Source organism: Centropristis striata, chromosome 5 (genome assembly GCF_030273125.1).
Source record: "Centropristis striata isolate RG_2023a ecotype Rhode Island chromosome 5, C.striata_1.0, whole genome shotgun sequence".
Lineage (NCBI taxonomy): Eukaryota > Metazoa > Chordata > Actinopteri > Perciformes > Serranidae > Centropristis > Centropristis striata.
In genome coordinates this window covers 5,996,453-6,022,043 of record NC_081521.1, presented here as the reverse complement: position 1 = coordinate 6,022,043, position 25,591 = coordinate 5,996,453, and the positions used below count along the sequence as shown (strand labels likewise).

The 25,591-nt window shown below is 37.4% G+C and overlaps 1 protein-coding gene across 1 annotated transcript in view; it reads left to right on the top strand.

Annotated features, from left to right (window-relative positions):
- Window positions 1-25,591, top strand: part of dnah12 (dynein, axonemal, heavy chain 12) — a 46,494-nt gene that overhangs the window by 15,999 nt on the left and 4,904 nt on the right. The window contains exons 23-62 of the mRNA XM_059333111.1: window positions 1,034-1,180; window positions 1,333-1,452; window positions 2,333-2,489; window positions 2,607-2,779; window positions 3,709-3,861; window positions 3,946-4,185; window positions 4,857-5,102; window positions 5,934-6,053; window positions 6,167-6,276; window positions 6,576-6,759; window positions 6,866-7,006; window positions 7,099-7,182; window positions 7,768-7,956; window positions 8,768-8,887; window positions 9,072-9,260; window positions 9,338-9,489; window positions 10,498-10,636; window positions 11,519-11,685; window positions 12,536-12,791; window positions 13,410-13,706; window positions 14,600-14,778; window positions 15,347-15,539; window positions 16,702-16,863; window positions 17,720-17,914; window positions 19,071-19,204; window positions 19,289-19,451; window positions 19,551-19,631; window positions 20,258-20,434; window positions 20,524-20,655; window positions 20,778-20,867; window positions 20,962-21,102; window positions 21,204-21,445; window positions 22,261-22,408; window positions 22,516-22,661; window positions 23,017-23,231; window positions 23,319-23,511; window positions 23,601-23,793; window positions 23,914-24,086; window positions 25,136-25,276; window positions 25,414-25,572. Of these exons, the coding sequence (XP_059189094.1) occupies window positions 1,034-1,180; window positions 1,333-1,452; window positions 2,333-2,489; window positions 2,607-2,779; window positions 3,709-3,861; window positions 3,946-4,185; window positions 4,857-5,102; window positions 5,934-6,053; window positions 6,167-6,276; window positions 6,576-6,759; window positions 6,866-7,006; window positions 7,099-7,182; window positions 7,768-7,956; window positions 8,768-8,887; window positions 9,072-9,260; window positions 9,338-9,489; window positions 10,498-10,636; window positions 11,519-11,685; window positions 12,536-12,791; window positions 13,410-13,706; window positions 14,600-14,778; window positions 15,347-15,539; window positions 16,702-16,863; window positions 17,720-17,914; window positions 19,071-19,204; window positions 19,289-19,451; window positions 19,551-19,631; window positions 20,258-20,434; window positions 20,524-20,655; window positions 20,778-20,867; window positions 20,962-21,102; window positions 21,204-21,445; window positions 22,261-22,408; window positions 22,516-22,661; window positions 23,017-23,231; window positions 23,319-23,511; window positions 23,601-23,793; window positions 23,914-24,086; window positions 25,136-25,276; window positions 25,414-25,572 (6,641 nt within the window). The remainder of the gene's footprint in view (window positions 1-1,033; window positions 1,181-1,332; window positions 1,453-2,332; window positions 2,490-2,606; window positions 2,780-3,708; window positions 3,862-3,945; window positions 4,186-4,856; window positions 5,103-5,933; window positions 6,054-6,166; window positions 6,277-6,575; window positions 6,760-6,865; window positions 7,007-7,098; window positions 7,183-7,767; window positions 7,957-8,767; window positions 8,888-9,071; window positions 9,261-9,337; window positions 9,490-10,497; window positions 10,637-11,518; window positions 11,686-12,535; window positions 12,792-13,409; window positions 13,707-14,599; window positions 14,779-15,346; window positions 15,540-16,701; window positions 16,864-17,719; window positions 17,915-19,070; window positions 19,205-19,288; window positions 19,452-19,550; window positions 19,632-20,257; window positions 20,435-20,523; window positions 20,656-20,777; window positions 20,868-20,961; window positions 21,103-21,203; window positions 21,446-22,260; window positions 22,409-22,515; window positions 22,662-23,016; window positions 23,232-23,318; window positions 23,512-23,600; window positions 23,794-23,913; window positions 24,087-25,135; window positions 25,277-25,413; window positions 25,573-25,591) is intronic.

Sequence of the window (25,591 nt, the reverse complement as noted above, 5' to 3'; positions counted from 1 at the left end):
CACTGCACTTTGTATGCTCGTGTTGGATGGTCTGCCCTGTCCACCCGCAGACTCCATCATTGGCATATCCTTATTTATAAAACCATCCTCGGTGTTCTTCCTACATACCTGCAGAAGTATGTAATTCAGAAAAGCACAGGAAAGTATCAGCTCCGCTCTGAGGACTTGTTTTTACTGACTGTGCCTAGAGTCCGTTCTGAACTGGGGAAAAGGGCATTTAGTTATGCTGCTCCTTTTTCATGGAACCAGCTGCAAAATGCGCTAAAACTGAAGGAGCTGGTTTCTCTAAACATGTTTAAATCCTTACTTCATGATGTTGAAGCTGGCTCTTCTGTCTGTACATGCTTTGTTTGATGATGTTCTGACTGTGACTCTATTTTTATGTTCTCTGTTGTTTTTAAATGATTGTCTGTAACTAACTGTGCTGCTGCCTGTCTTGGCCAGGACTCTTTTGTAAAAGAGATTGTTAATCTCAATAAGACTTTCCTGGTTAAATAAAGGTTAAATAAAAAAAAAAAAAAAAATAAAAATCTTCTTACTGAAGGGAGTTTTTCTAATTCCTAGTGGATGTGAGGGCTCCTGAAGTATTATGAAGGCCTATTTGTGGGTCTTTCCTCCTAGTTTGGGTCGTGTTTAGTTCCACCAGCTGCCAGTTGATGATTTTTGTGAGCTAACTTTTGCTCCTAGCCCCTAGATTCCCATACCAGTATGTTTTATGAGATTAGCAAACAACTTTTAGTTGTTAAACGTTTAATACCATTGCTGGTGGTATAGGTAAGTGAAATTACCCCTTTTAGTATCTAAGTACTCATCTAAAACATGCCATTTACAATCATTACTGGAAAAGCTTGAAAATGGACCTTGAAAGTCCTTGAAAAGTGCTTGAACTTGACCACTAAAAAAGTGTACGAAGCCTGAATAAACTTTTTGTAATTTTCTCTTCTTTCCTTCCATAAACCTGTCTCCAAGATTTGGGGTGCATTAGTCTTTATATGATGAACTGTTATTAAATGTGTGTATTTTTCTCACCCAGGCCATGTATAGCAGTGAGGGCGAGCGTGTTCAGCTAATCCAGAACATCTCCACATCTGAAGCCAAAGGAGCTGTGGAGAAGTGGCTGGTGCAGGTCGAGGATGTGATGCTTCGCAGTGTCAGAGATGTCGTAGCCCGGTCCAGAGTGGTAAGATCACTGTTACATTTCCTAAATAACATACAGTACTGTGATTTGTTAACCTATAATACCATGATATTGCGTATTAAATGGATCGTATTCTGCATCTGAGGTTCCTGTTATGCCTGAATGTGAGTTAGTAAGTGTGGTTGTACTGACAGGCCTATGCTGAGACTGCACGGAGCCAGTGGGTGAAGGAGTGGCCCGGGCAGGTCGTGCTCTGCACCTCCCAGATATTTTGGACCTTGGAGGTTCATGAAGCCATCAGAGCAGGAGCTGATGTAGGCTTTTACACCCTTTTCACTGACAATGTTACCTTCTTTTAGCTGTTGGTATACTATTAATTACACCTTATTAATGCAATAATTTCTGATTTAAAAAAATAAGGAATATAATATATATTATAAATCTACTCTCATAGTAGACACATTAATGATTTTACATAATGTAGAGGTACAAAGCAGTGATGCGTCTTACTCCTCACTAGGGATGCACGATATTATCGGCGCATTATCGGTATCGGCCGATATTGGTTTGAAAATGAACTATCGGACATCAGCCAACACGCCAATATCCGCCAATATAATAAAATGATTAAATAATGGGGTCCACATCACCTCTCTGTTGCACCTTGTTTGTAGCTCATAGAATTGTGCAGTGTAATCTGAGCCCACCTGTTTATTTATGTTCTGATTAGGGACTGAAGCTGCTTATATTTTTTGTCCTTTTTGTGATTTTGTTTGCACAGTGCAGATTGAGTCGTCACATATTGGGCTCCTGTTTTAAGTTAAATTTGAATTTAAGCAGCAGTCTGTAAGGTACATGTAGTTTTATTCAATTTGGGTTTAAATGCTGTACAGTTGCACTTTTCACATATTCCCAGTGAACACAGATTATGTTTACTTATTATATCAATTGGGAAATTGGCCAAATTTGCCCTGATTGTGGGTATTAGTTCTGCGGGAAAAAAATATCGGAATCGGTAATCGGCTAAATGAGTTGTAAAAAAATCGGCATATCGCATATCTGCAAAAAAATCCAATATCGTGCATCCCTACTCCTGACCAACTGACCTGAATTTTTCTCCTGATGATTATGACACCACCAAGTATCATCTCGGGAAAACACTAAAATAGTAACTGGGGTTTTTATTCTCTGTAGGGTTTAAACAACTACTATCAGCAACTCCAGAGTCAGCTGAATGACATTGTGGGGCTGGTGAGAGGGAAGCTTCCCAAACAAACACGAACCACTCTGGGAGCACTGGTCACTATTGATGTCCATGCCAGGGATGTGGTCATGGAGCTTATTGAGAAAGGTACGTGACGGCTCAGAGTGCAGCTGACTGTAACAGAGCTTTGCCTCAGTTCAGAAATAGCACAAAGAAGACATACTTGAAAAACAAAATAGTATGTGTCTGTTTTTTTTTTTACAGGTGTATCAAATGACACTGACTTTCAATGGCTTGCCCAGCTTCGTTACTACTGGAGCAATGACAATGTTCGTGTTCGCATAATCAACTGTGATGTAAAGTATGCCTATGAGTACCTGGGGAACTCACCTCGTCTGGTTATCACTCCACTGACAGACAGATGCTACAGAACACTGGTAACATATCAGACAAATAGCCCCACTTAAAAGCAACTACAATTAACTTTTTTTGTGTTGGTTTTGATGACTGCAGTGGACAAAAATGCTTGTTGGTGTTGAACACCACTGCCTGGTCTTGATCTGTTTAGAATGTGTGTATGTATTAACAGAGTAAGACACAACTTATTTTTAATATCACAGCTGTTTGCAGGATTCATAGTGATTAGGTAATGCATCTATTTATGGCTAGGTAAGATTAACAACTGCAAGGTGAGGATGGCGTAAACTTTATTTTTTCACTGTTTAAACACCTAGGTTACACGTGCACTGACAACTAACTGATTTGTTTGCTTGACAATTGTAATTATGTTGAGAAGTTATCAACATTCCCTTGTAAAGGCTTCATAATAATAATAATAAGCCAACAGAAAGATATAGCTCAGTGTTACTGTAATGTCAACCACCGTGACCTTTACTTCCATGGACTGAACCATGTCACGCAATGTATTTCATATAGTCAGGTGGCTTAGATAAATAAAGGGGACATGTCCGACAAAAGCACCAAACATTTTTCGACATGCTCTCTATCACCATAAGTTTCAATTTTTGGTAGGAGCCACTTCATCAAGATTATGGATCGGAGATGGCAGCCATATAAAGTCTATGAGAACCAAAATATCTTCTAAGCCACTTAGAAGGTCAATTTTAGTGTAAAAATCTACGTTTTCTGGGTCAAGGAATCATTTAAAGCTATTGAGAATATCACTGAATAATGTTTTCATTTGCTTATGTAAGTCATATAGAGGCATCAGAATTAAATTGAGAGCTTTTAATAACCAGTTAAAAAGTCCTTGTAGTTGCTTTAAACATGAATACTTTTTAATTTGAATAATGCTGAGTGATCAGATATTTTAACATTCAACTCCAAAGCTCTTCTTCTGTTTTAGATTGGGGCTTTCTACCTGCATTTGGGTGGTGCGCCTGAGGGTCCAGCTGGAACAGGAAAGACAGAAACCACCAAAGATCTCGCCAAAGCTCTAGCTGTGCAGTGTGTGGTCTTCAACTGTTCCGACGGACTGGATTACCTCGCTATGGGCAAAGTAACTGCAACAGGATTTTCTATATTCTTTATTCTAATTCCAAGGTTATAATGCAAACAAATCTTTTGATGTCATCTCTTTTAGTTTTTTAAAGGTCTGGCTTCTTCTGGTGCATGGGCCTGCTTTGATGAGTTCAACCGTATTGAGCTGGAGGTGCTGTCTGTAGTGGCCCAGCAGGTCCTCTGTATCCAGAGGGCCGTCGAGCTGAAGTTGGAGTACTTTGACTTTGAAGGGACCATGCTCAAACTCAATCCCAACTGCTTTGTGTCCATAACGATGAACCCTGGCTATGCTGGACGCTCAGAACTCCCAGACAACCTCAAGGTCTGTAACTCTATGGTCTTGGGCTATTTTGTACATTTTTTAATCCTTTTCATGTCTTTCCGTGTCTTTGTAAGTCATTTGTGTTTTTTGGTCGTTTGTGTCTTTTTTTGTGTGTCTTTTTTGGTCATTTTGTGTCTGTTGTTGTGTCTTTTTTAGTTATTTTGTGTCTTTTATTGGTCATTTTGTGTCTGTTGTTGTGTCTTTTTTAGTTATTTTGTGTCTTTTTTTGGTCATTTTGTGTCTTTTTGTGTCCTCTGTGTTTTGGTCATTCTGTCTTCTCATTTTGTGTCTTTTTTGGTTATTTTGTGTCTTTTTTGGTCATTTTGTGTCTTTCTTTGAGTCATTTTGTGTCTTTTTTTGTCATTTTGCAAATATAACATATAAGAGGGTTCCATCCAGTTCTATAATTTTATACACAATATATTTGACCTTGTCTCCAGTTTTACTTGGTATATCATCATCAAACTGAAACTGGCCTCATGGAGTTTGCAGCCAGAACTTTACTCCAGAGGGTTAATAATTGAATATTCATCTTCATTAGATTATTCACTGTAATGAATCTATTGGTGCTTTTACACCACTTCAGGATAATGCAACATAATAACAAGTGTGTGACTGCCCAACATTGCTACTAAGACTCTACTGAATTCTTCTTTCATTGCTCTGTGCAGGTGTTGTTTCGAACAGTGGCCATGATGGTACCTAACTATGCACTGATAGCAGAGATCTCTCTGTACTCGTATGGCTTCCTCAATGCCAAACCACTGTCAGTGAAGATTGTGATGACGTACAGACTCTGTTCAGAGCAGCTCTCCTCCCAGTTTCATTATGATTACGGCATGAGGGCTGTGAAAGCTGTACTTGTGGCTGCAGGAAACCTCAAACTCAAGTTTCCTGACGAGAATGAGGACATACTGGTATTTGTGCTAAAATTACTGCATTCTATACTATATCCCCTAATTGGGTGATTCTCATGAAGCCAGTCTAAGTTATGTCTGTGAAGATTATAAGGACATACTTTATTAAATTAATATATTTCACCTTTATATGAATGAACAATATAGCCATAATGAGACACAATTCATTGTTTTGTGTTAAAATAATATTTTCTATCATTTTAAACATATTTTTGATTCACAAATTCATTAGTGTATTGCGTCGAGATAAAAATTTCATGGTTTCCCCACACTTAAATATTTAATAAACTTTATAAAAAATAAATATATATTTGTTTAAAAATGTATAATTTAACAGAATATAATCAAACATAATGGTTTTTAACAATGTATAAAGCTTTCTGAATGAAAATTGATGAGAAAACATGGTTAAATGTTAAGATAATGAAAGAATCGTTTGCATTAAAATATGTGTATATTTTAATAAAATACATGTTGGTGATACCAGCTAACCTTGAGTATATTAAGTGCTTGCCAAAGAAAAAAAAAACTTTTGTTGTTTTTTTTTTAATTTAAAAAAATGTAAAAATGTGTTACAGTAATGAATTTTGCTCACAGTGTCTCTAAAAAATTTCAGTGAATACCTTAAAATTTTTCAAATAGATTATAATTCATATTAAACAGTTACTTTAGATTGTATATGTTATAAAGGGTCAAAGAAAATATGTATTCAATGCTCTTGGATTTTTGCTATGAGCTGGACCATGTTCATGAGAATCACCCAAGGAGCTTCTCTAGATTGTTTTGAAGTTTTTGACCCTTTCACTTTTCTCTGCTTGTTGTAACATCCAGCTCCTGAGGTCCATAAAGGATGTTAATGAGCCCAAGTTTCTCTCCCACGATATTCCGCTGTTCAATGGAATCACCAGCGATTTGTTCCCAGGCATATCCCTTCCTGAAGCTGACTATCAGGTATATTTAAAGACATTATTATTGTGTTATTTGATATTCTAACAATATCTGTGTATTTACTATTATTATCTAATATTGGAAATTACATAAAGCTTTTTTAATGTCCTTGGCAGCTGTTTCTGGAGGCTGCTGAAGAGTGCTGTAAAAATCACAATGTACAGCCAACACAGGTCTTCTTAAAAAAGATGATCCAGACATATGAGATGATGATCGTCAGGCATGGGTATGTTGTATTTTAATTTCGCTGTTATTGTTTTATGATATCCTATTACTTTCCTTTTTAGCAAAACCTTTGGTTCCTCCCGTCCTTTTTATAATTAGACTGTTATGCTTTTAATCTGTAGCACTTTGAGATTTACTCTAATGTAAAGTGCATTACAAATAAAATGTATTATTATTATTATTATTATTTATCCTATTATTTTGCATGTTTCCAGTTATACAGTATTTCACAAGACTGGGACATGGGCTTGAAGGGAATATTTGATTTTGCATGAAGATATAGTTTTTTTTCTGCATCAGGTTCATGCTGGTGGGAGAACCTTTTGCTGGAAAGACCAAAGTGCTACACGTTCTAGCTGATACGCTGACTCTCATGAACGAAAGAGGGAACGGCGAGGTGGAGAAGATCATCTACAGGACACTGAACCCAAAGTCCATCACCATGGGACAGCTATTTGGACAGTTTGACCTAGTTTCTCATGAGGTAGACCTATGCCTTAGCTCCTCTTCTATTCTTGTGTTTGTATTCCCAGTATTGATGGAGCTCAAGAACTCTTACTATTTCACCTTTTACTTTTCCTCATTATTAGTGGACAGATGGGATTGTGGCCAACACATTTCGCGAGTTTGCATCAGCCGACACACCGGACCGTAAATGGGTGGTGTTTGATGGTCCCATAGACACACTATGGATTGAGAGCATGAACACTGTGCTGGATGACAACAAAAAGGTACAAAATACACAGTAAAGACATTTCATATTTATGTTTTTGTTCTTCACATGTTTGAGCAAGATCTTTTTTGCTTTTCTCTTCTTCTACAGTTGTGCCTGATGAGTGGTGAGATCATCCAAATGTCCAATCAGATGAGTCTGATTTTTGAAGCAATGGATCTATCACAAGCCTCTGTGAGTTAGATGTGTGCAGTTAACCCATTTAGGCCTAAAACGCCTGGAAAAAATGTTTTCTGGAGAACTGCAGGAACATCTCAAATGGCCTCTCTCTGAAAAACACATTGCAACATGAAAAATTAGAAAGAGTCAATGGAAAATACTTCTGTCATTCTAATAACCCATTTAGGCCTAAAACGTTTTTCTGGAAATTCAACAGAAGTGTCAATGCCTACTAAATAATAGATTTTCAGCCTCTGTAGCAGATAGAAATGAAATTTAAAAAGTATTTGAGAGCTTATAGCTGTTATATCTGAGTTCCCTTCGCTATAGTCGTCTTCCACCATGATTCCAAAGTTCTGGAATAGTCCCATGATGCATTTCATTGGCCAAGAGACCGAAAATAGGTAGAAAAAAACTACAAATACTACAAAACGACTTATCCGCTTTCCCGGCTTTAATGGTAGAATAACACAACAGCGCCCCAGGTTTTAATGGTAGAAATGCGGTAATGCTTTCCCGGCATTTAAATTGTGTTATGGCCAATTACCAATTTTTATTTTATAAAAAGGTCTTTTTGTCCATTTTTTTCTTCCACTGCAGCCTGCCACAGTCAGTCGATGTGGTATGATCTACCTGGAACCGTCTCAGTTGGGCTGGGAGCCCTTAGTGTTGTCCTGGTTGAACACCCTTCCAGATGCTCTGCAGAGCCCAGAGAACCGCTCCCTGCTGCTGGAGCTCTTCCACTGGCTCCTGCCACCTGCCATCAGAATGCTGCGTAAACATTGCAGAGTAAGTTTCGCAGAACAACCCAGACACAAATGCCTGCACTGCAAAAATCTAAGTAAGATTAAATATCTTAGTCCAAAGGGGATATATGCTTATTTTTAGTCTGATAAGATAGTTCTCTTCTTAGTCAGCATCTTTTATGTTAGACTATTTAACTTGTTTTAACTGTTTTGTTCCTTAATGATCTAAATAAGATATTACAGCTTGTTACTGAGATTTTATGACCTATACTGAGTAAATACATGCTTGAAACTAGAATATCAAAAGTTAAAAAGCTGTTTCATCAACACTTACAAGTATAAAACTGCTATTTCAAAGTAATAATTTCTTATTTCAAGCATAAGAAATCATAACTTTGACATAATTTTACCTCTTCACATACTGAAAACAAGCAGCCAGATGGAAATCTTTGTAGCTGTATCAAGAAAAGTCAATTTGTTTTTTTTAGTCTGACTTTGCTGGTTTCAAGAAATATATTGTGGTTCTGTTCCGTATATTTTTCAACATATTGAGAAAAAAGGTCATGTGTATTTCATTATAATCAAGAAAAATGCACTTATTATTAGTTGGAATACACTAATTCTAATGTATTTTTGGGTTCATCAAGATTAGATATTTTTACTTGTTTTGACAAGCCAACTTTTCTTGTTCCATTGGCAAAAAAAATTTTGCTATTTTTAAGCAAAATACACCTAATTTTTCTACTTTTTTTCTTGTTTTTGTGAGGTGGCTTTTTGCAGTGTGTGGACCATTTATAAGTGTTCTTTTATTCATACAGACATTTTGTCATGCTGCATTATGGTTTTGTCTACAGGAAGTTGTTCCCACTAGCAACAGTAACACTGTGGTGTCCTTGTGTCGACTGTTTGAGATGCTGCTCACTGAACCTGTGAAAATAAGTCCTGGGGACAAAAATATACGCACCTGGATCATGGTAAAAGGACTAAATCATTTGTCATTTCTAAAAATATTCAAACCTTAATTATTAAAATGTCTTGTTTTGTAACTGCTCCTTGCAAACATCTGCACCTCCATTTCAGTGTTGTTGTTTTTGTATTTCCATTTCAGTTGATTATATTTTTGTATGACACCTCCCTTCTCTTCCTTTATGATTGCAGGCAGCTTTTGCTTTCTCCCTGGTGTGGTCTGTGGGTGGCAGCTGTGATGCAGACAGCAGAGAGAAGTTTAGTGAGTTCTTCAGGGTGATTGTGTCAGGGAAGAAAGACGAGCATCCAATCCCTGCCACTGTGAGCAAATGGGAGTGTCCAATGGATGATAAAGGGCTGGTGTATGACTATTTCTATGAGGTACTGTGTAATGAAATCACGCACAGGTGTTCCACTTTTGTTTAACTCCATAAATCATACAGTAATCTCTTGATCAGTTTAAAGGAAAAGGCCGCTGGCTTCACTGGAATGATTCCATCAAGAATGTCAACCTGGGGGACAAAAACACCAAAGTGCAAGAGATCATTGTTCCCACCATAGACACAGTCCGCTACACCTACCTCATGGACCTCTGCATCCAATACGGAGTGTTAGTATTCTAGAGGTCACAATGGCATTTATATACAAATGTTGAAAGTACAGTATTGCCTTAACCCATAAGAACCCAGACCCAGTAATCCTTAAACGCCTAAAACGCCTGTAAAACCTCTGGGTGATTTTAAAATAAGCCCCTAAAACCTGAAGTTTTTCTGGAAATTCAACAGAAGTGTCAACGCTTCCTACTAAATAATATATTTTTCAGCCTCTGTAGCAGATAGAAATGAAATTCAAAAAGTATTTGAGAGCTTATACAAATACTGCAAAACGACGTATCCGCTTTCCATGCTTCAATGGGTTAAAGGAAAATTATGGGGGATATACCAAAGACCAAGTGAACCACATAGAACACATTTATGATGTTTTAAATAAAAATTCTACCCCTACATGTCAAAGATCTGTGATGTGACATATACGATACATTGGGCGTTTATGGTATTTCTTATTTTAAAACTAAAAAAAGACACGTTTTCTGCTTACAGAAACACAAATTTGCCTCTTTCTTTGCATCTCCACAACATTTATCTAAATTGTGACATTAATAGTGCTGTTTAACAACAAATTATTTTTCAGATTTGTTTTTAAGTAACAAAATAAGAATAAATCAATAATAAATAAAAACAAATAACCATGCGCCTTTTTGTTTGCATCTCCATAACATATATCAAAATTGTGACTTCAATTTGTTCAGGAAATATGGTGAGAACAAGTTAAATGCAATGCAGGACACCCTATTAACGAATAAGAATTGTTAAATGGGTTTAAACTTAGCCATTTAATGAGTTAAGGTCAAGCATCAAGCTGAATATGGGAGCTTCTAGAATATTTAAAGTGTTTGTTACATGGGTGTCACCATGGGTTCTTATGGGTTAAATTATTGTTTGACTTCCACCTTTGCCATGTATACTGGTTATTGAGCATTTACCCTGGATTTATATACATTCCATCTGACAAATTGGATATTTTTTCATCAAAACCTTTTCTATGTTTCTCTGCTTAGGCCTCACCTGTTTGTTGGTCCTACTGGCACTGGGAAGTCGGTGTATGTTAAGGAGAAGTTGATGAACAATCTGGACAAAGACTGCTATCTTCCCTTCTTTGTCAATTTTTCTGCTCGCACTAGCGCCAACCAAACTCAGGTCAGCAATTAGGAAGCAAGGATGAAAAAAAAACGTTTTTTATTGGTGTTTGGATTGCTAGAAAACAGTATAAGTAAAGTGTAGCCATTTAAACAAACAAAGAAAGGGTAAATGGGTGATTCTCATGAATCAAGTTATGTCTGTGAAGATTATAAGGACATACTTTATTAAACTAAATATATTTCACTTTTATATGAATGCACAATATAGCCATGATGAGGCACAATTTATTGTTTTGTGCTAAAATAATATTTTCTTTATTTTTTAACATATTTTTGATTCACAAATTCATCACCGTAATGCGTCCAGATAAAAATGTCATGGTTTCCCCACACTTGTATACAATAAATATTTAATAAACTTTATAAAAATAAATATACATATACATACATTGTTTAAAAATGTATCATTTAACAGAATGTAATCAAACATAATGGTATTTAACAATGTATAAAGAACAAAATCTGAATGACAATTGATGAGAAAAAATTGTTAAAATGTTACGGTAATGATAGAATTGTTTGCATTAAAATATGTTTATTTTAATAAAATACATTTTGGTGCTACCAGCTACCCTTGAGCATATTTAAGTGCTTGCCAAAGAAAAAAAACAACCCAAAAACTTTTTCGTTTAAAAATGTGTTACGGTAATGAATTCTGCTCACAGTGTCTCAAAAATGTCAGAAAATACCTTAAAATTTTCCAAATAGATTATAAATTAATATTAAACTGTGACTTTAGATTATATTTGTTATAAAGGGTCAAAGAAAATATGTATTTAATGCTCTTGGATTTTTGCTATGAGCTGTACCATGTTCATGAGAGTCACCCAAATGTTTAATTTTTGATTAATTTCTTGACTGTATTCATTGCATCTTCCAGAATATCATCATGTCCAGGTTAGATAAGAGGAGGAAGGGAGTGTATGGCCCCCCCGTGGGAAAGAAGTGTGTTATCTTTGTAGATGACATGAACATGCCTGCACTGGAACAGTTTGGAGCACAGCCTCCTGTGGAGCTTCTTCGACAGTATATAGACCATGGAAACTGGTATGAGCCATCCACTATTAGGCCCCGGTCACACGAGGACGGTCTCAACAGAAGACGCAAAAGTGGCGTCGCGTGTTCACTTTTTATTCCTGGTTTAGACGAGCATTTTCGGGAGGAAATCTGCGTGCATACGATGACGCAAAAGTGTGTGAAATTCGATTGTATGCATGCCAGGTAGCATCACTTAAAGCCATAAGAGCATCTTTGGGCATGCAGAAGTTTTCACTCCACACATTTTCATCAGCTACTCCTTCCACAAAGTTCTCCACCATCACTAGATCTCCCAGGTCTCGTTCACAGCCGTCTGGCTCGCCTCCGACCAATTGCTGCATCCAAAATGTGATAGAGGTAATTACAGACCCTTCTCTGTTCAGTATTACTATCTCTACATATCCTGTACATTTGGTGGAAAGACTCCTGTAAGTTTATTAGAGCTGCCAGAGCAGCTTGAAGGTCCGACGCATGGAAATAATCCCACATTTGTTTATTTTCTTGTACTGGAGCATGTATGTGACATAAAAACACATACGTGACGTGAGCAGATCTGAGCAGAGTTTTGCGTCTTGTCAGTGTAGACGGACACGCTACGGCGGAGCGTATTTAATTTTTCCACTTTGGAAGGTGGTTTCAGATTTTTGCGTCTTTAAGCCCCCAAAACGCCGTCACCGTAAAAACGAAAGGCACTTCCGATAAAATATTTTGTCGTTTTTACCCACGAGCGTCCTCGTGTGAACGGGGCCTAAGATGCCAATTTCATATCAAAAGAAAATAATAATGAAGTAAAAAGACTTAAGCTTCAGGGCCATAGAGAAACTTCAACATTGCTGTGTAAACTATTGTCCTTTCTCAGGTATGACCTGAAGGACACCTCCAGGATTTCTCTTGTTGACCTCCAGCTCATCTCAGCTATGGGCCCTCCTGGTGGCGGGAGGAACGCTGTGACAGCCCGCTTCCTGCGGCATTTCAACATTTTTAGCATCAATGCCTTCAGTGATGACACCATGGTTCGAATCTTCTCCAGCGTGGTGGCCTTCTACCTCAAAAACAATCAATTCCCACCTGAATATTTCACCGTTGGCAACCAAATAGTGACAGCTACAATGGAAGTGAGTCCCCCCTCGAAAACATACAGAAATCACAGCTCTACAAATGAAATGGATTTGAATATTTGTAAAGTTTTTCATATATTAACCCTCTGGAGTCACCAATCACGCCAACATTATCAAATCATATGACTTCTTCATGATGTCATGGCGTAAAAACGAAGCAGTGTGTTTCCCTGCCATCAACTTCCCTCTAAAATACTGGCTTAAAACTCCATGCCAGTTTTTGTTTGATGATGATAGGCCAAGTAAAACCTGAGATAAGGTCAATATATATTTAGTATAAAAATATAGAACTAGATGTTATCCTCATTTTACCTCTTATATGCAACTTGTGTCCACATTTGCAACATTTTGTTGTGTTTCTTGGGGTTGAAAATGTTAATACAGCAAGTCAAAGTGAAAAAATAATTATCAGGTCATAAAAGTGAGGTTGTGCTGATAAAAAAAGACACCGACATGACGTGGTAAACAATGTTTTAAGTGTTATATACAGGCAGAATGAAAAGGATTTAAAAATGGCCGAAATAGCCCCGGACTCCAGAGGGTTAATTCCATGTATTATTAAAACCATATATTTTATTCCGCAATGCTTGAATTCTATTTCTCTAAATACCAAAGGTGTATAAGAAAGCCATGGAGAACTTGCTTCCAACTCCAGCCAAGTCTCATTACACCTTCAACCTGCGGGACTTCTCACGTGTTATCCAAGGCTGCCTGCTGCTGAAGAAGGAGTCTCTAGAGAACAAGCGCACTATGATTCGCTTGTTTGTCCACGAGGTCTTCCGCGTCTACTATGACCGTCTGGTTGATGACAAAGATCGAACATGGCTCTATAAGCTGATGAACGGCATCCTAAAAGATCACTTCAAAGAGTCCTTTGACCAGGTGTTTGATCACCTGAAACAAGGCAGTAGAGTAAGTTTAGATTCAGTCATATTGGTTGTAGTGTCACGTGATTTACTATTATTGTTTCACAGCATGTTCAGAAATGCAGGAAATATGAAAGCTGCTTTGGCCTTGTGTCACTCCTTTCTACCAAGGATCCAAATACGATTTTATATGTTTTTTGGGATATATTTTCTACTAGCATATCGTCACCCTGTTGAAATAATCGCCTAACTCATTTTTTCAAGTTTTGCAGGAAACACAAAAAACTTCACCAAAAGTGTAACATATGACATTTATTGATCATTTCACTCAAAAAGGATGTAACAAAGGACGGTTATTGGCATAGTAATAACACTGTGTGTAAATTATGTAACTTAAGAGAAATAAATGACTTCGGCAATTTTTTGAACATGCCTTTGTGACTTAAGCAAGATATGGTAACACTTTATTTTGAAGGTGTCTACATAAGAGTCACACAAACCTGTCAGAAACATGACATGACAAGTATCATGAGCATTAATGTTACTTCAAAGTGTCATTAATGTTCATGACACATCCCATGTCATGTTTATGACATGCTCATGTCACTCTTATGTAGACACCTTCAAAATAAAGTGTTACCATATCTTGCTTAAGTCACAAAGGCATGTTCAAAAAAATTGCCTAAGTCACATTTTATTTTGACTTAGTCATAATAAATCAGCTTAAGTCACACACTTGACATAGGCCATTATCTTAAAGGGGTAAAATCACATGATCTGATCAACTGAGGATGTAGGAGATTTTACCATAGGTGGCCGGCATCATTAGGCAAAAAAACAATTTTGACAAAAAATTACTTTGCGATTATTCTAACAGTGTGACGATATGGAACAATATATATGTTTTAATGTGTGCTATAATGTTTTTTCCTTTCTCAGCTGGTTGAGGAAGACATGCGAAATCTTCTGTTTGGTGACTACATGAACCCTGACTTGGAGGATGATGAGCGTTTGTACGCTGAGGTGCCCTCAATGGAAAGCTTTTCTCAAGTGGTGGAGTCGTGTCTTGATGAATACAACCAGATGCACAAGAATCGCATGTACCTCGTCATCTTCCGGTAAACAGTTTGGGTATTATTAAGTCAATTAAATTTTGTGTGCTGCAAAAATATTGGTCTCTAGCTATTTAGTTTTTAACACTCATCATGACCGATAAAAAAATAAGTAAATAGATAAATAATACTACTACTACTAATAAAAATACATATTTATTTGACATTAAGTGGCTGTATATAGAGAGAAAATTTCTTATTTGAAGTGTTGAGTATCAGGGGTTAGGCCTAGATAAGTATTTTATACTTCAGCCTACTCCCTTTTTTTTTTCGAACCAAAATTGATATAAGGAAATGCGTAGTGAATATTTAGGTAACTGGTTCTTATTTCTATCTTATTACTTAGACGGGGCAGATGCATGTATATGTATATGTATAGGTCTAAATATACGTTATGTGTGTAAATGTTTATATGTTTATGTACATCTGTTAAAAAATTATGAAAAAGGAGAATAATTGACATGCAACCAAATGACTTGAGCTTTTGTGCAGCAAATTCATGTTTTTCTGTTAACTCTGACTCCTTGCATGGAAATTGAACTGAGAACATTTTTTTATGTAATGCATTATGTAGCTATGTCCTGGAGCACTTGTCCCGTATCAGCCGTGTGTTGAAGCAGCCAGGAGGAAATGCCCTGCTAGTGGGAGTGGGAGGCAGCGGACGCCAGTCCATCACCCGTCTGGCCACGTCCATGGCCCACATGACCATGTTCCAGCCTGAGATCTCTAAGAGCTACGGCATGACTGAGTGGAGAGATGACCTCAAGGTCAGCGTTATGCTTTATGAAAGATGTGATTAATGCAATACAAGTGATTCTGAGGCATCACATGTACACTACCGGTCAAAAGTTTTAGAACACCCCAATTTTTCCATTTTTTTATTGAAATTCAAGCAGTTCACGTCAAATGAACAGCTTGAAAGGGTATGAAGGTAAGTGGTGAACTGCCAGAGGTAAATAAAAAAAGGTAAGCTTAACCAAAACTGAAAGATAATGTACATTTCAGAATTATACAAGTAGGCCTTTTTCAGGGAACAAGAAATGGGTTAACAACTTAACTCTATGGAGTCTTGTCCATTTTTTAATTCTTTTCATGTCTTTGTAAGTAATTTTGTGTCTTTTTTGGTCATTTTGCGACTTTTAGTGTCTTTTTTTTAGTCATTTTGTGACTTTTGGTGTCTTTTTTGTCTTTTTTTAGTCCTTTAGTCCAACATAAAATGTGATTTTGAATCTTTTTTTTACTTTCAAAACACTATCATGCTCAATAAAGAATTTTAAATGTTGCAAATGTGCATTAATTTCAGAGTACACTGAGACATTAAACTGCATCATTTTCAATTAAATTCTGGAAAAGTTGGTGTGTTCTAAAACTTTTGACCAGTAGTGTATTTTCTCCTCCTCTCTTCTCTCTGCTTGTGATTCTTTTGCATATTCATACTGTCATGGAAGACTTTAACAATAATCCTTTTGGTAACACTTTACAATATCCATCATTTATAAATGGTAAACAGATTATTAATGTTAAATCATCATTTATAAACTGTATATAGGCCATTTAGAATGGTAAATACATAATTCATTAATGTTTAACTAACTAAATAATTTATAAATGACAAATAGATGGTATATTAATGTAAGTTTATAGTTACTTTACCATTAAAACAATTGAATTATAATTAATAGTTTATTAATAGTTTTAGTTGCACTCATTATAACATTTTTAACACCATATGATGTGTGTTAATGATTTTGAAATGATTTATATCCCTTTAAAAAATTGGTTGAAAATATTTAACGATTAAATATTTATAGCACTTTGTAAATGGTTAATAATTGGTTTATAAACCATCTATAAACGTCACCTAGTTGGTTATTGTAAAGTGTTACCATCGTTTTAACAAAAGCCTCCTTGCTTTAAATTTTTCTTTAGATGCTGCTGAAAAATGCTGGGGTGAAAGGTCAAAAGACGGTCTTCTTGTTAACTGACGCTCAAATCAAAGATGAGGTTTTTCTAGAAGACGTGGACAGTGTCCTGAACACAGGAGAGGTACCTAATCTGTTTGCCGTGGACGAAAAACAAGAGATCATGGAGGTAAGCTGTCACAGACTGCATGTATGCCCTTGTAGAGCAGCTATTCTCAACCTTTGGGTCGGGACCCCAATTGGGGTCGCGAGATGATTTCTGGGGGTCACCAAATAATTTTGGAAGTCAGCTCTGTCTCCACTGTGTTCATGTGTTAATGTGATTTAGTCTTTTTGGTCATTTTGTGTCTTTTGTTGGTCATTTTGTGACTTTTTTTTGTGCCTTTTTTGATCATTTTGTGGTCAATTTGTGTCTTTTTTGGTCATTTTGTTGCCTTTTTTTGGTCATTTTGTTTCCTTTTTTTGGTCATTTTGTGTCTTTTTTTTTAATCATTTTGTGGTCAATTTGTGTCTTTGTTGGTCATTTTGTTCCCTTTTTTTGGTCATTTTGTGTCTTTTTTTATCATTTTGTGGTCAATTTGTGTCTTTTTTGGTCATTTTGTTCCCTTTTTTGGTCATTTTGTGTCTTTTTTTAGTCATATTGTGTCTATTTTTGGTCATTTTGTTTCTTTTTTGGGTCATTTTCTTTCCTTCTTTGGGTAATTTTGTGTCTTTTTTTAAGTCATTTTGTGTCTTTTTTGGTAATTTTGTGTCTTTTTGGTCATTTTGTTTCTTTTTTGGGTCATTTTGTGTCTTTTTTGGTAATTGTGTGTCTTTTTGTTCATTTTGTTTCCTTTTTTTGGTCATTTTGTTTCTTTTTTGGGTGATCTGAACTGTGCATGTGAGATTGTGTTCAGTGACTTGGGGTCGCGGACAACATGCATGTTAAATTGGGGGTCACGACTCAAAAAGGTTGAGAACTACTGTTGTAGAGCATCATATACTTTGTGTTTCATGTAACATTTACTTTGTCTCTCTTTCTCCAGTCAGTACGTCCCATTGCCCAGGCTGGTAATAAGAATTTGGAGTTGAGTCCTTTGACTCTGTTCGCCTTTTTCGTGGCACGCTGTAAAGAGAATCTGCACATTGTTGTGGCCTTCAGTCCTATTGGAGATGCCTTTCGAAATCGCCTGCGGCAATTTCCGTCTCTTATCAACTGCTGTACCATCGACTGGTTCCAGGTACTGTATTTGTAACGGCATGATTGTTTGTTTGTATTTTATCTTTAGTGAAATATTATGCATATGATAGACAAAAAAACTGTCTATGTATGTATCTATGTATGTGTCAGTCAGTCAAACAGTTAGTCATGTGTGCTCCCTGGGTCAGTGATAACATCTAAACAAAGAAAAATTTGATATATGTTAGACAATATTCTATACCAGGGGTCTTAAACTCAAATTACCTGGGGGCTGCTGGAGGCAGTATCAAAATGACCAAAAAAAGACACAAAATTCCTAAAAATAAAAAAAGACACAAAATGACCAAAAAAAGACACACAATGACCAAAAAAGACACACAGTTACCAAAAAAGACACAAAATGACAAAAAAAGACACAAAATAACTGAAAAAACATTTAATTACTTTAAAAAGACACAAAGTGACAAAAAAGACACAAAATGACCAAAAAAGACAAACAATTATTAAAAAAGACACAAAATTACAACCAAAAAAAGACACAAAATTACCAAAAAAAGTAAATAAAGGGACCTTCCACACACAACACGGTAAAGTGCCATTCATATAAAACTCACATTAAACTGTCATATCAAGGTGGGGGCCACAAAATATCGTCACGAGGGCCACAATTGGCGAGTTTCAGACCCATGTTCTACACAGCAGCTATTCTCAACCTTGGGGTCGGGACCCCAATTGGGGTTGCAAGATGATTTCTTGGGGTCGCCAATTGTGTTTTTGTTCACTTAATGTCTTTTTTTGGTCATTTTGTGTTTGTTTTTTTGTCATTTTGTGTCTTTTTTTTGCTCATTTTTTGTCTTTTGGTCATTTTGTGTCTTTTTTTTGGTCATTTTTTGTCTTTTGGTCATTTTGTGGTCAATTTGTGTCTTTTTTGGTCATTTTGTTTCCTTTTTTGGTCATTTTCTGGTCATTTTGTGTCTTTTTTGGTCATTTTGTTTCCTTTTTTTGGTCATTTTGTTTCTTTTTTGGGTGATCCAAACTGTGCATGTGAGATTCTGTTCAGTGAGTGGGGGTCGCGGACAACATGCATGTTAAATTGGGGGTACTGCTACTACTGCTATACAGTATCAGCAGTCTGTCTTTCATACTCTCATATTTGTTCCTATCCTCACTGTCCTTTCTCATCTCTGCACTGACAGCCATGGCCAGAAGAGGCTCTTGAACGAGTCGCCAACTCCTTCCTCGAGTCACTGGAGATGAGTGAGAATGAGAGGCAGGAGGTCATACCCATCTGCAAAACTTTCCATACGTCTGCCAAGCAGCTCTCACAGAGGTATGACGTGTTTATTTATAACTTGCATATTCAAAGGTAAAGTACATTTAGAAGTGCTTAGTTACAGTGTTGTTTCAATTGCAGATTCCTCTCTGAGCTAGGTCGCCATAATTATGTGACACCCACATCCTACCTGGAGCTGATTGCAGCTTTCAAACTGTTGCTCACTCAGAAAAGAGACACTGTTATGAAAGCAAAGCAGAGGTACACCAATGGTCTGGATAAATTAGCCTTCGCTGAATCTCAGGTAGATGCAGCACTGTTTTCACAGGAATTGCTTTTTTTAATAAATTACAAAATATTCAGAATATCATTGTTTAACTTGTTTTACAATATTTCTCTGCAGGTTGGTGAGATGAAGAAGGAACTTGTCGACCTGCAGCCAAAACTGGAGCAGGCAAAGATAGACAACAACAAAATGATGAAGGTGAATATGTTTCACAGTATTTAGCCTCAACATCAACCTAGAGCAGATGTCTCAAACTCAAATTACCTGGGGGCCGCTGGAGGCGGTATCAAAATGACCAAAAAAAGACACAAAATTACTAAAAAAAGACACAAAATTACCAAAAATACACAAAATTACAAAGAAAGACACAACATGACTGAAAAAACACTAAATTACCTTAAAAAGACACAAAATTACAAAGAAAGACACAACATGACTGAAAAAACACTAAATTACCTTAAAAAGACACAAAATTATTATTTTTCAAAAGACACAAAATGACCTAAAAAAGACACAAAATGACCAAAAAAACCACAGAATGACAGAAAAAAAACAAAATTACTTAAAAAAGAAACAAAATTATAAAACAAAAGACACAATTATTTAAAAAAGTAATTAAAGGGACCTTCCACACTCAACACGGTAAAGTGCCATTCATATAAAACTCACATTAAACTTTCATATCAAGGTGTGGGCCACAAAATATCGTCACGAGGGCCGCAATTGGTCTGCGGGCCGCAAGTTTGAGACCCCTGACCTAGAGTATATATCATAGTATATGTAAATGCAATACTGAATGTATTTTTTAATGTGATGACTTACAGGTGATTGAAGTGGAGTCCGTAGAGGTGGAAGCCAAAAGTAAAATTGTGCGTGTTGATGAAGAGGCAGCAACTATTAAAGCCAATGAAGCTCAGGCTCTGAAGAACGAGTGTGAGAGTGACTTGGCTGAGGCCATCCCTGCCCTGGAGGCCGCTCTCTCAGCTTTGGACACTTTAAAGGTGAGCACCATTCAACTGCACATCTTTAAAGTGTAGCCATGCACTCAGTTTAGACAGCTGAGTAAGCTGAGCTGCCTGTTTTGTTTCAGCCCTCTGATGTCACAATTGTGAAGTCGATGAAGAATCCTCCTTCGGGGGTAAAGCTGGTGATGTCAGCTGTGTGTGTGATGAAGGAGATAAAGCCGGATAAGATAGCTGACCCAGCTGGGACTGGAAAAAAGGTTAGACTGAGGACAAAAATATCTAATAAAGAAATCACCATTGTCTTTTCAAAACATTATAATCTTGCAACTTAGTTCTATCATAATGATGTGATGTAATGTAACATCTTTTTATTGTTTAGGTTCTTGACTACTGGGGTCCAAGCAAAAAGCTACTTGGTGATATGAACTTTTTACGAGATCTTAGAGAATACGACAAGGACAATATTCCTGTGAGTGCAAATTCTAAATGTATTATTAAAAAAAGAAAAGACTTACGCTTTTAATTTATTTTGCACTGACTTACTCCTCTTGTTTTCTTTGCAGGTCCCTGTGATGCAAAAAATCCGTAGTGAGTATATGACTAATCCTGACTTTGACCCCACTATTGTGGCAAAGGCCTCCTCTGCAGCAGAGGGTCTGTGCAAGTGGATCAAAGCAATGGAGGTGTATGACAGGGTGGCAAAGGTACAGCACTGCAAAGACATTTTTCTCTTGACTTGTCCTGAATATAAACTCGTGTATGCTTCTATTTGCTATTTTAGCTCAACCGCTCTCTTTGGTTTTAGGTTGTGGCTCCAAAAAAGGCCAATCTTGCAGAGGCACAGGAGTCCCTGGCGGCCACCATGGCCCTGCTGGACCAGAAGAGAGCTGAGCTAAAGGAGGTCGAGGACCGTTTGGCTGCCCTTCAGAAAACCTTCGAAGAGAAGACGGAGGAGAAAGCCCAGCTGGAGATCCAGGTGGATTTGTGTGCTAGGAAGCTGGAGAGGGCTGAGAAACTCATTGGTGGTCTGGGGGGAGAGAAGACCAGGTCAGGATGATGCACAAAAACATTTATTTCTTTATTATTTTTTGTGAATAAGGCCCCGTTCACACGAGGACAGTCTGAACAGAAGACGCAAAAGTGGCGTCACGTCTTCATTTTTTATTCCTCGTTTAGACGTGCATTTTCGGGAGGAAATCTGCGTGCATACGGTGACGCAAAAGTGTGTGAAATTCGATTGTATGCAGCCAGGCGGCATCACTTAAAGCGATAAGAGCATCTTTGGGCATGCAGAAGTTTTCACGCCACACATTTTCATCCGCTACTCCTTCCACAAAGTTCTCCACCATCCACTAGATCTCCCAGGTCTCGTTCACAGCCGTCTGGCTCGCCTCCGACAAATTGCTGCATCCAAAATGTGATAGAGGTAATTACAGATCCTTCTCTGTTCACTAATACTATCTCTACATATCCTGTACATGTGGTGGAAAGACTCCTGTAAGTTTATTAGAGCTGCCAGAGCAGCTTGAAGTTCCGACGCATGGAAATAATCCCACGTTTGTTTATTTTCCTGTACTGGAGCATGTATGTGACGTTAACACGTACGTGACGTGAGCAGATCTGAGCAGAGTTTTGCGTCTTGTCAGTGTAGACGACACGCTACGGCGGAGCGTATTTAACTTTTCCACTTTGGAAGATGGTTTCAAATTTTTGCGTCTTCAAGCCCCCAAAACGCCGTCACCGTCTAAACCAAAGGCACTTCCGATAAAATATGTTGTCGTTTTTACCCGCGAGCATCCTCGTGTGAACGGGGCCTAAGATAATAACAATATAATATTGGCTAAATACATTTTTGTCTTTAGATGGTCTAAAGCTGCAGATGACCTGCAGAGCACGTATGACAACCTGACGGGAGATGTTCTCATTTCTGCTGGGGTCATCGCCTACCTGGGGGCCTTCACTGCAGGCTTCAGACAGGACTGCACCAAGTCATGGACCAAACTCTGCCAAGTAACAGCCTTCTGGTTCTGTATTAAGACTGTTTTGGTCACTTATTTTGAACTAAGACATATTTCACTGCTGATTATCTTTCTTTTCACCTACCTTGATCTCTCTAGTCGAAGAACATTCCATCAGCAGATGACTTCTCTCTCAGTAAGACTCTGGGAGATCCAATTAAGATCAGAGCTTGGAATATAGCAGGCCTCCCCAGTGACTCTTTCTCCATAGATAATGGTGTCATTGTCAGTAATTCACGGAGATGGTGAGTCTGTATTGAATAAAAAATGTGTTTGTTTTTGGTAAAACCCTGTGCATCCCTTTAAATACATTGCTTTGATATCTTGAGAGGACAAAAATGTTCTCGTATAAGTATTATTTTCCACTTTCACTGAGCAAAATTCTTTCAACCAACATCAATCTTTAGCATATTTTCAGAATGTTACCTTTTTTAAATGCCAGTTTGTGTACATGATGTTACTATTGTTATGAAAAAACACAAAAATTGAATGATTTTCTGTTTAGTAAATGCTAAGGGTTTTTTCCTCAGTTTGGGACATGTCATTGACTTGCAACAAGATTGACTTTGATGCATTTCTTATTTTTGGTATTTGTTTTAGGCCCTTGATGATTGACCCTCAGGGACAGGCCAACAAGTGGGTGAAGAATTCAGAGAAAGAAAACAACCTAAGTGTAATCAAGCTTACAGACGGCGACTACATGAGGACTTTGGAAAACTGTATTCAATTTGGAACACCCTTGCTGCTGGAAAATGTAGGCGAGGAGCTGGACCCGTCACTCGAACCACTGCTGCTCAAACAAACCTTCAAACAAGGTGCTGTCAATGTGAGATGGCTGCCAAGAGATTTGAATTTAAAACTGCAAAAATTGTAATGTCAGTCATTTTTTGTTTTACCTTTAGGCGGTGTGGATTGCATCAGGCTGGGGGAGAGCGTGATTGAGTATTCCTGCGATTTCCGTTTCTACATCACCACAAAGCTGAGGAACCCACACTACCTCCCAGAACTGGCTACCAAGGTGTCCCTGCTCAATTTCATGATCACCCCAGAGGGCTTGGAGGACCAGCTGCTGGGGATTGTGGTCGCCAAGGAGAGGTAGCGCTCATGCTAATCATGTTGATATACCACTCAAATAATTTGCATAATTTCTTAACAGTATAGTTTGTGCTTTATCTGCTCTACAGGCCAGAACTGGAAGAGGAGAGAAATGCACTAATCCTGCAGTCAGCTGCCAATAAGAGGCAGCTTAAGGAAATTGAGGACAAAATCTTGGAGACACTGCAGTCATCGGAGGGAAATATCCTGGAGGATGAGAGCGCCATTCAGATTCTAGACTCCGCAAAGATCATGTCCAATGAGATTAGCAAGAAACAGCAGGTGTGGGCATTGCATTAATTAACTCTGAAATGATCTCTACAGAAAATAGAACCCCTTATGAGCATGTGACAAATCTCATAATTGCTAATCTAACTTCACTGCTGTTTATATATTCCCCAGATTGCAGAGAAGACAGAGATCAAGATAGCAGAGTCTAGAGAGGGTTACAGAGCCATTGCCAAGCACTCTTCCATCCTGTTCTTCAGTATTGCTGATCTGACCAACATAGACCCTATGTACCAGTACTCTCTCAGCTGGTTTGTCAACCTCTACATCAACTCTATACAAGACAGGTGAGTGATGCACATCACATTTATTTGTCTGGGTACCTAAACACTCCCAGGTCCAACCTCACAGCTAGATGCCACTAAATCCTACATGATAAACTTTTAACAAAGATGAATATTAATCATCTGGGGTGTATGATAACGTGGCTTTTTTCAAAGCGTCATAACAAAAAAACGAGGTTCACTCCAAATTACAGACTTGAAACTTTCTCCATGTTTTTGTTTGACGTTCCGAGGTCATGTAAAACCAAAGATATGATCATTATAATGTGATAGTACAAAAAAATATTATTTATTTATTTATTCAAGTGTAACAGTAGGATGGGACGAGGCAGGCGTACCATTCTGTCAAAATGGAAAAAAGGGCTCTAATCATCTAACAATGTTATACATGTTTTTATGGTATTTTTTGTGTATAGTTTTATTATATTTGCAATTTACCTTTATATGTTTATATTTGCAACCTATGTTTACATTTTTCAGGTCTTAAACAGTTCATTGAGCATATTTGTGGTTTTTATTTTCATAAATAGTCCAATTTTATTTCAGATTTCATGATTTTTGGGCTCAATATGTTCATAAAGTGGGTTAAAGTGAAAACATAATTGTCAGATCATGTTGAAATTGTGCTGAGAATATACCAAATACCAAACATGGGAATAGTAAATATTATGTGGTATATAAAGAGCAAATAGGCTCAGACTCACTTGGTTTCTTTTTGGATTTATTCTCAGTCAGACTTCCTAAATGTCTTTCAAATGCTTTTATTTGCAGAGCCGCAGATGTGTCCTGTACACAAGAAATATGCATTTTGTTCTAAAACATCCCAAGAAGCAATTGTAGACATTATGAATACATTTCATTGTACTCTGAGCATAAAGTGGGACAAACTATTGTCAAGAGACTGAGCCCTTTACTCAGTCAGCATTCAGCATTTTGAAATTCTGAATGAAAGACAAAGTGCAATCTGTGACATTTGACATGAACAGTTTATATGGCTTATATAGCTTTTAAGAGTGTCTGAAGTTTCTTGTGTTTTGTCTTTTATTCATCAGTAACAAGTCCAAGATCCTGGAGAGGAGGCTTCGTTACCTGATTGATCACTTCACCTATAACCTATACTGTAACGTCTGTCGCTCTCTGTTTGAGAAGGACAAACTCCTCTTTTCCTTCCTCCTCTGCTCCAATCTACTCCTGTAAGTGTTAAAGCTGGTGGTGATTATGCTCAAGTTATCTACATTGTTAGAATTTAATTTAAGCTTTAAACACATGCACAGAAGAAGATAAACTTTGTAAATTGTATATTGTGCTCTCCTCTTCTATTTCTATTCAGAGCAAAAGAGGAGATTAATTACTCCGACTTCATGTTCTTTCTGACTGGAGGAGTGGGCCTGCAGAACACCATTGCTAACCCTGACCCCAGCTGGCTGCAGGACAAGAGCTGGGATGAGATCTGCAGAGCTAGTGAATTGTCTGGCTTACAAGGAATAAAGTAAAAAGCATCGCTCGTT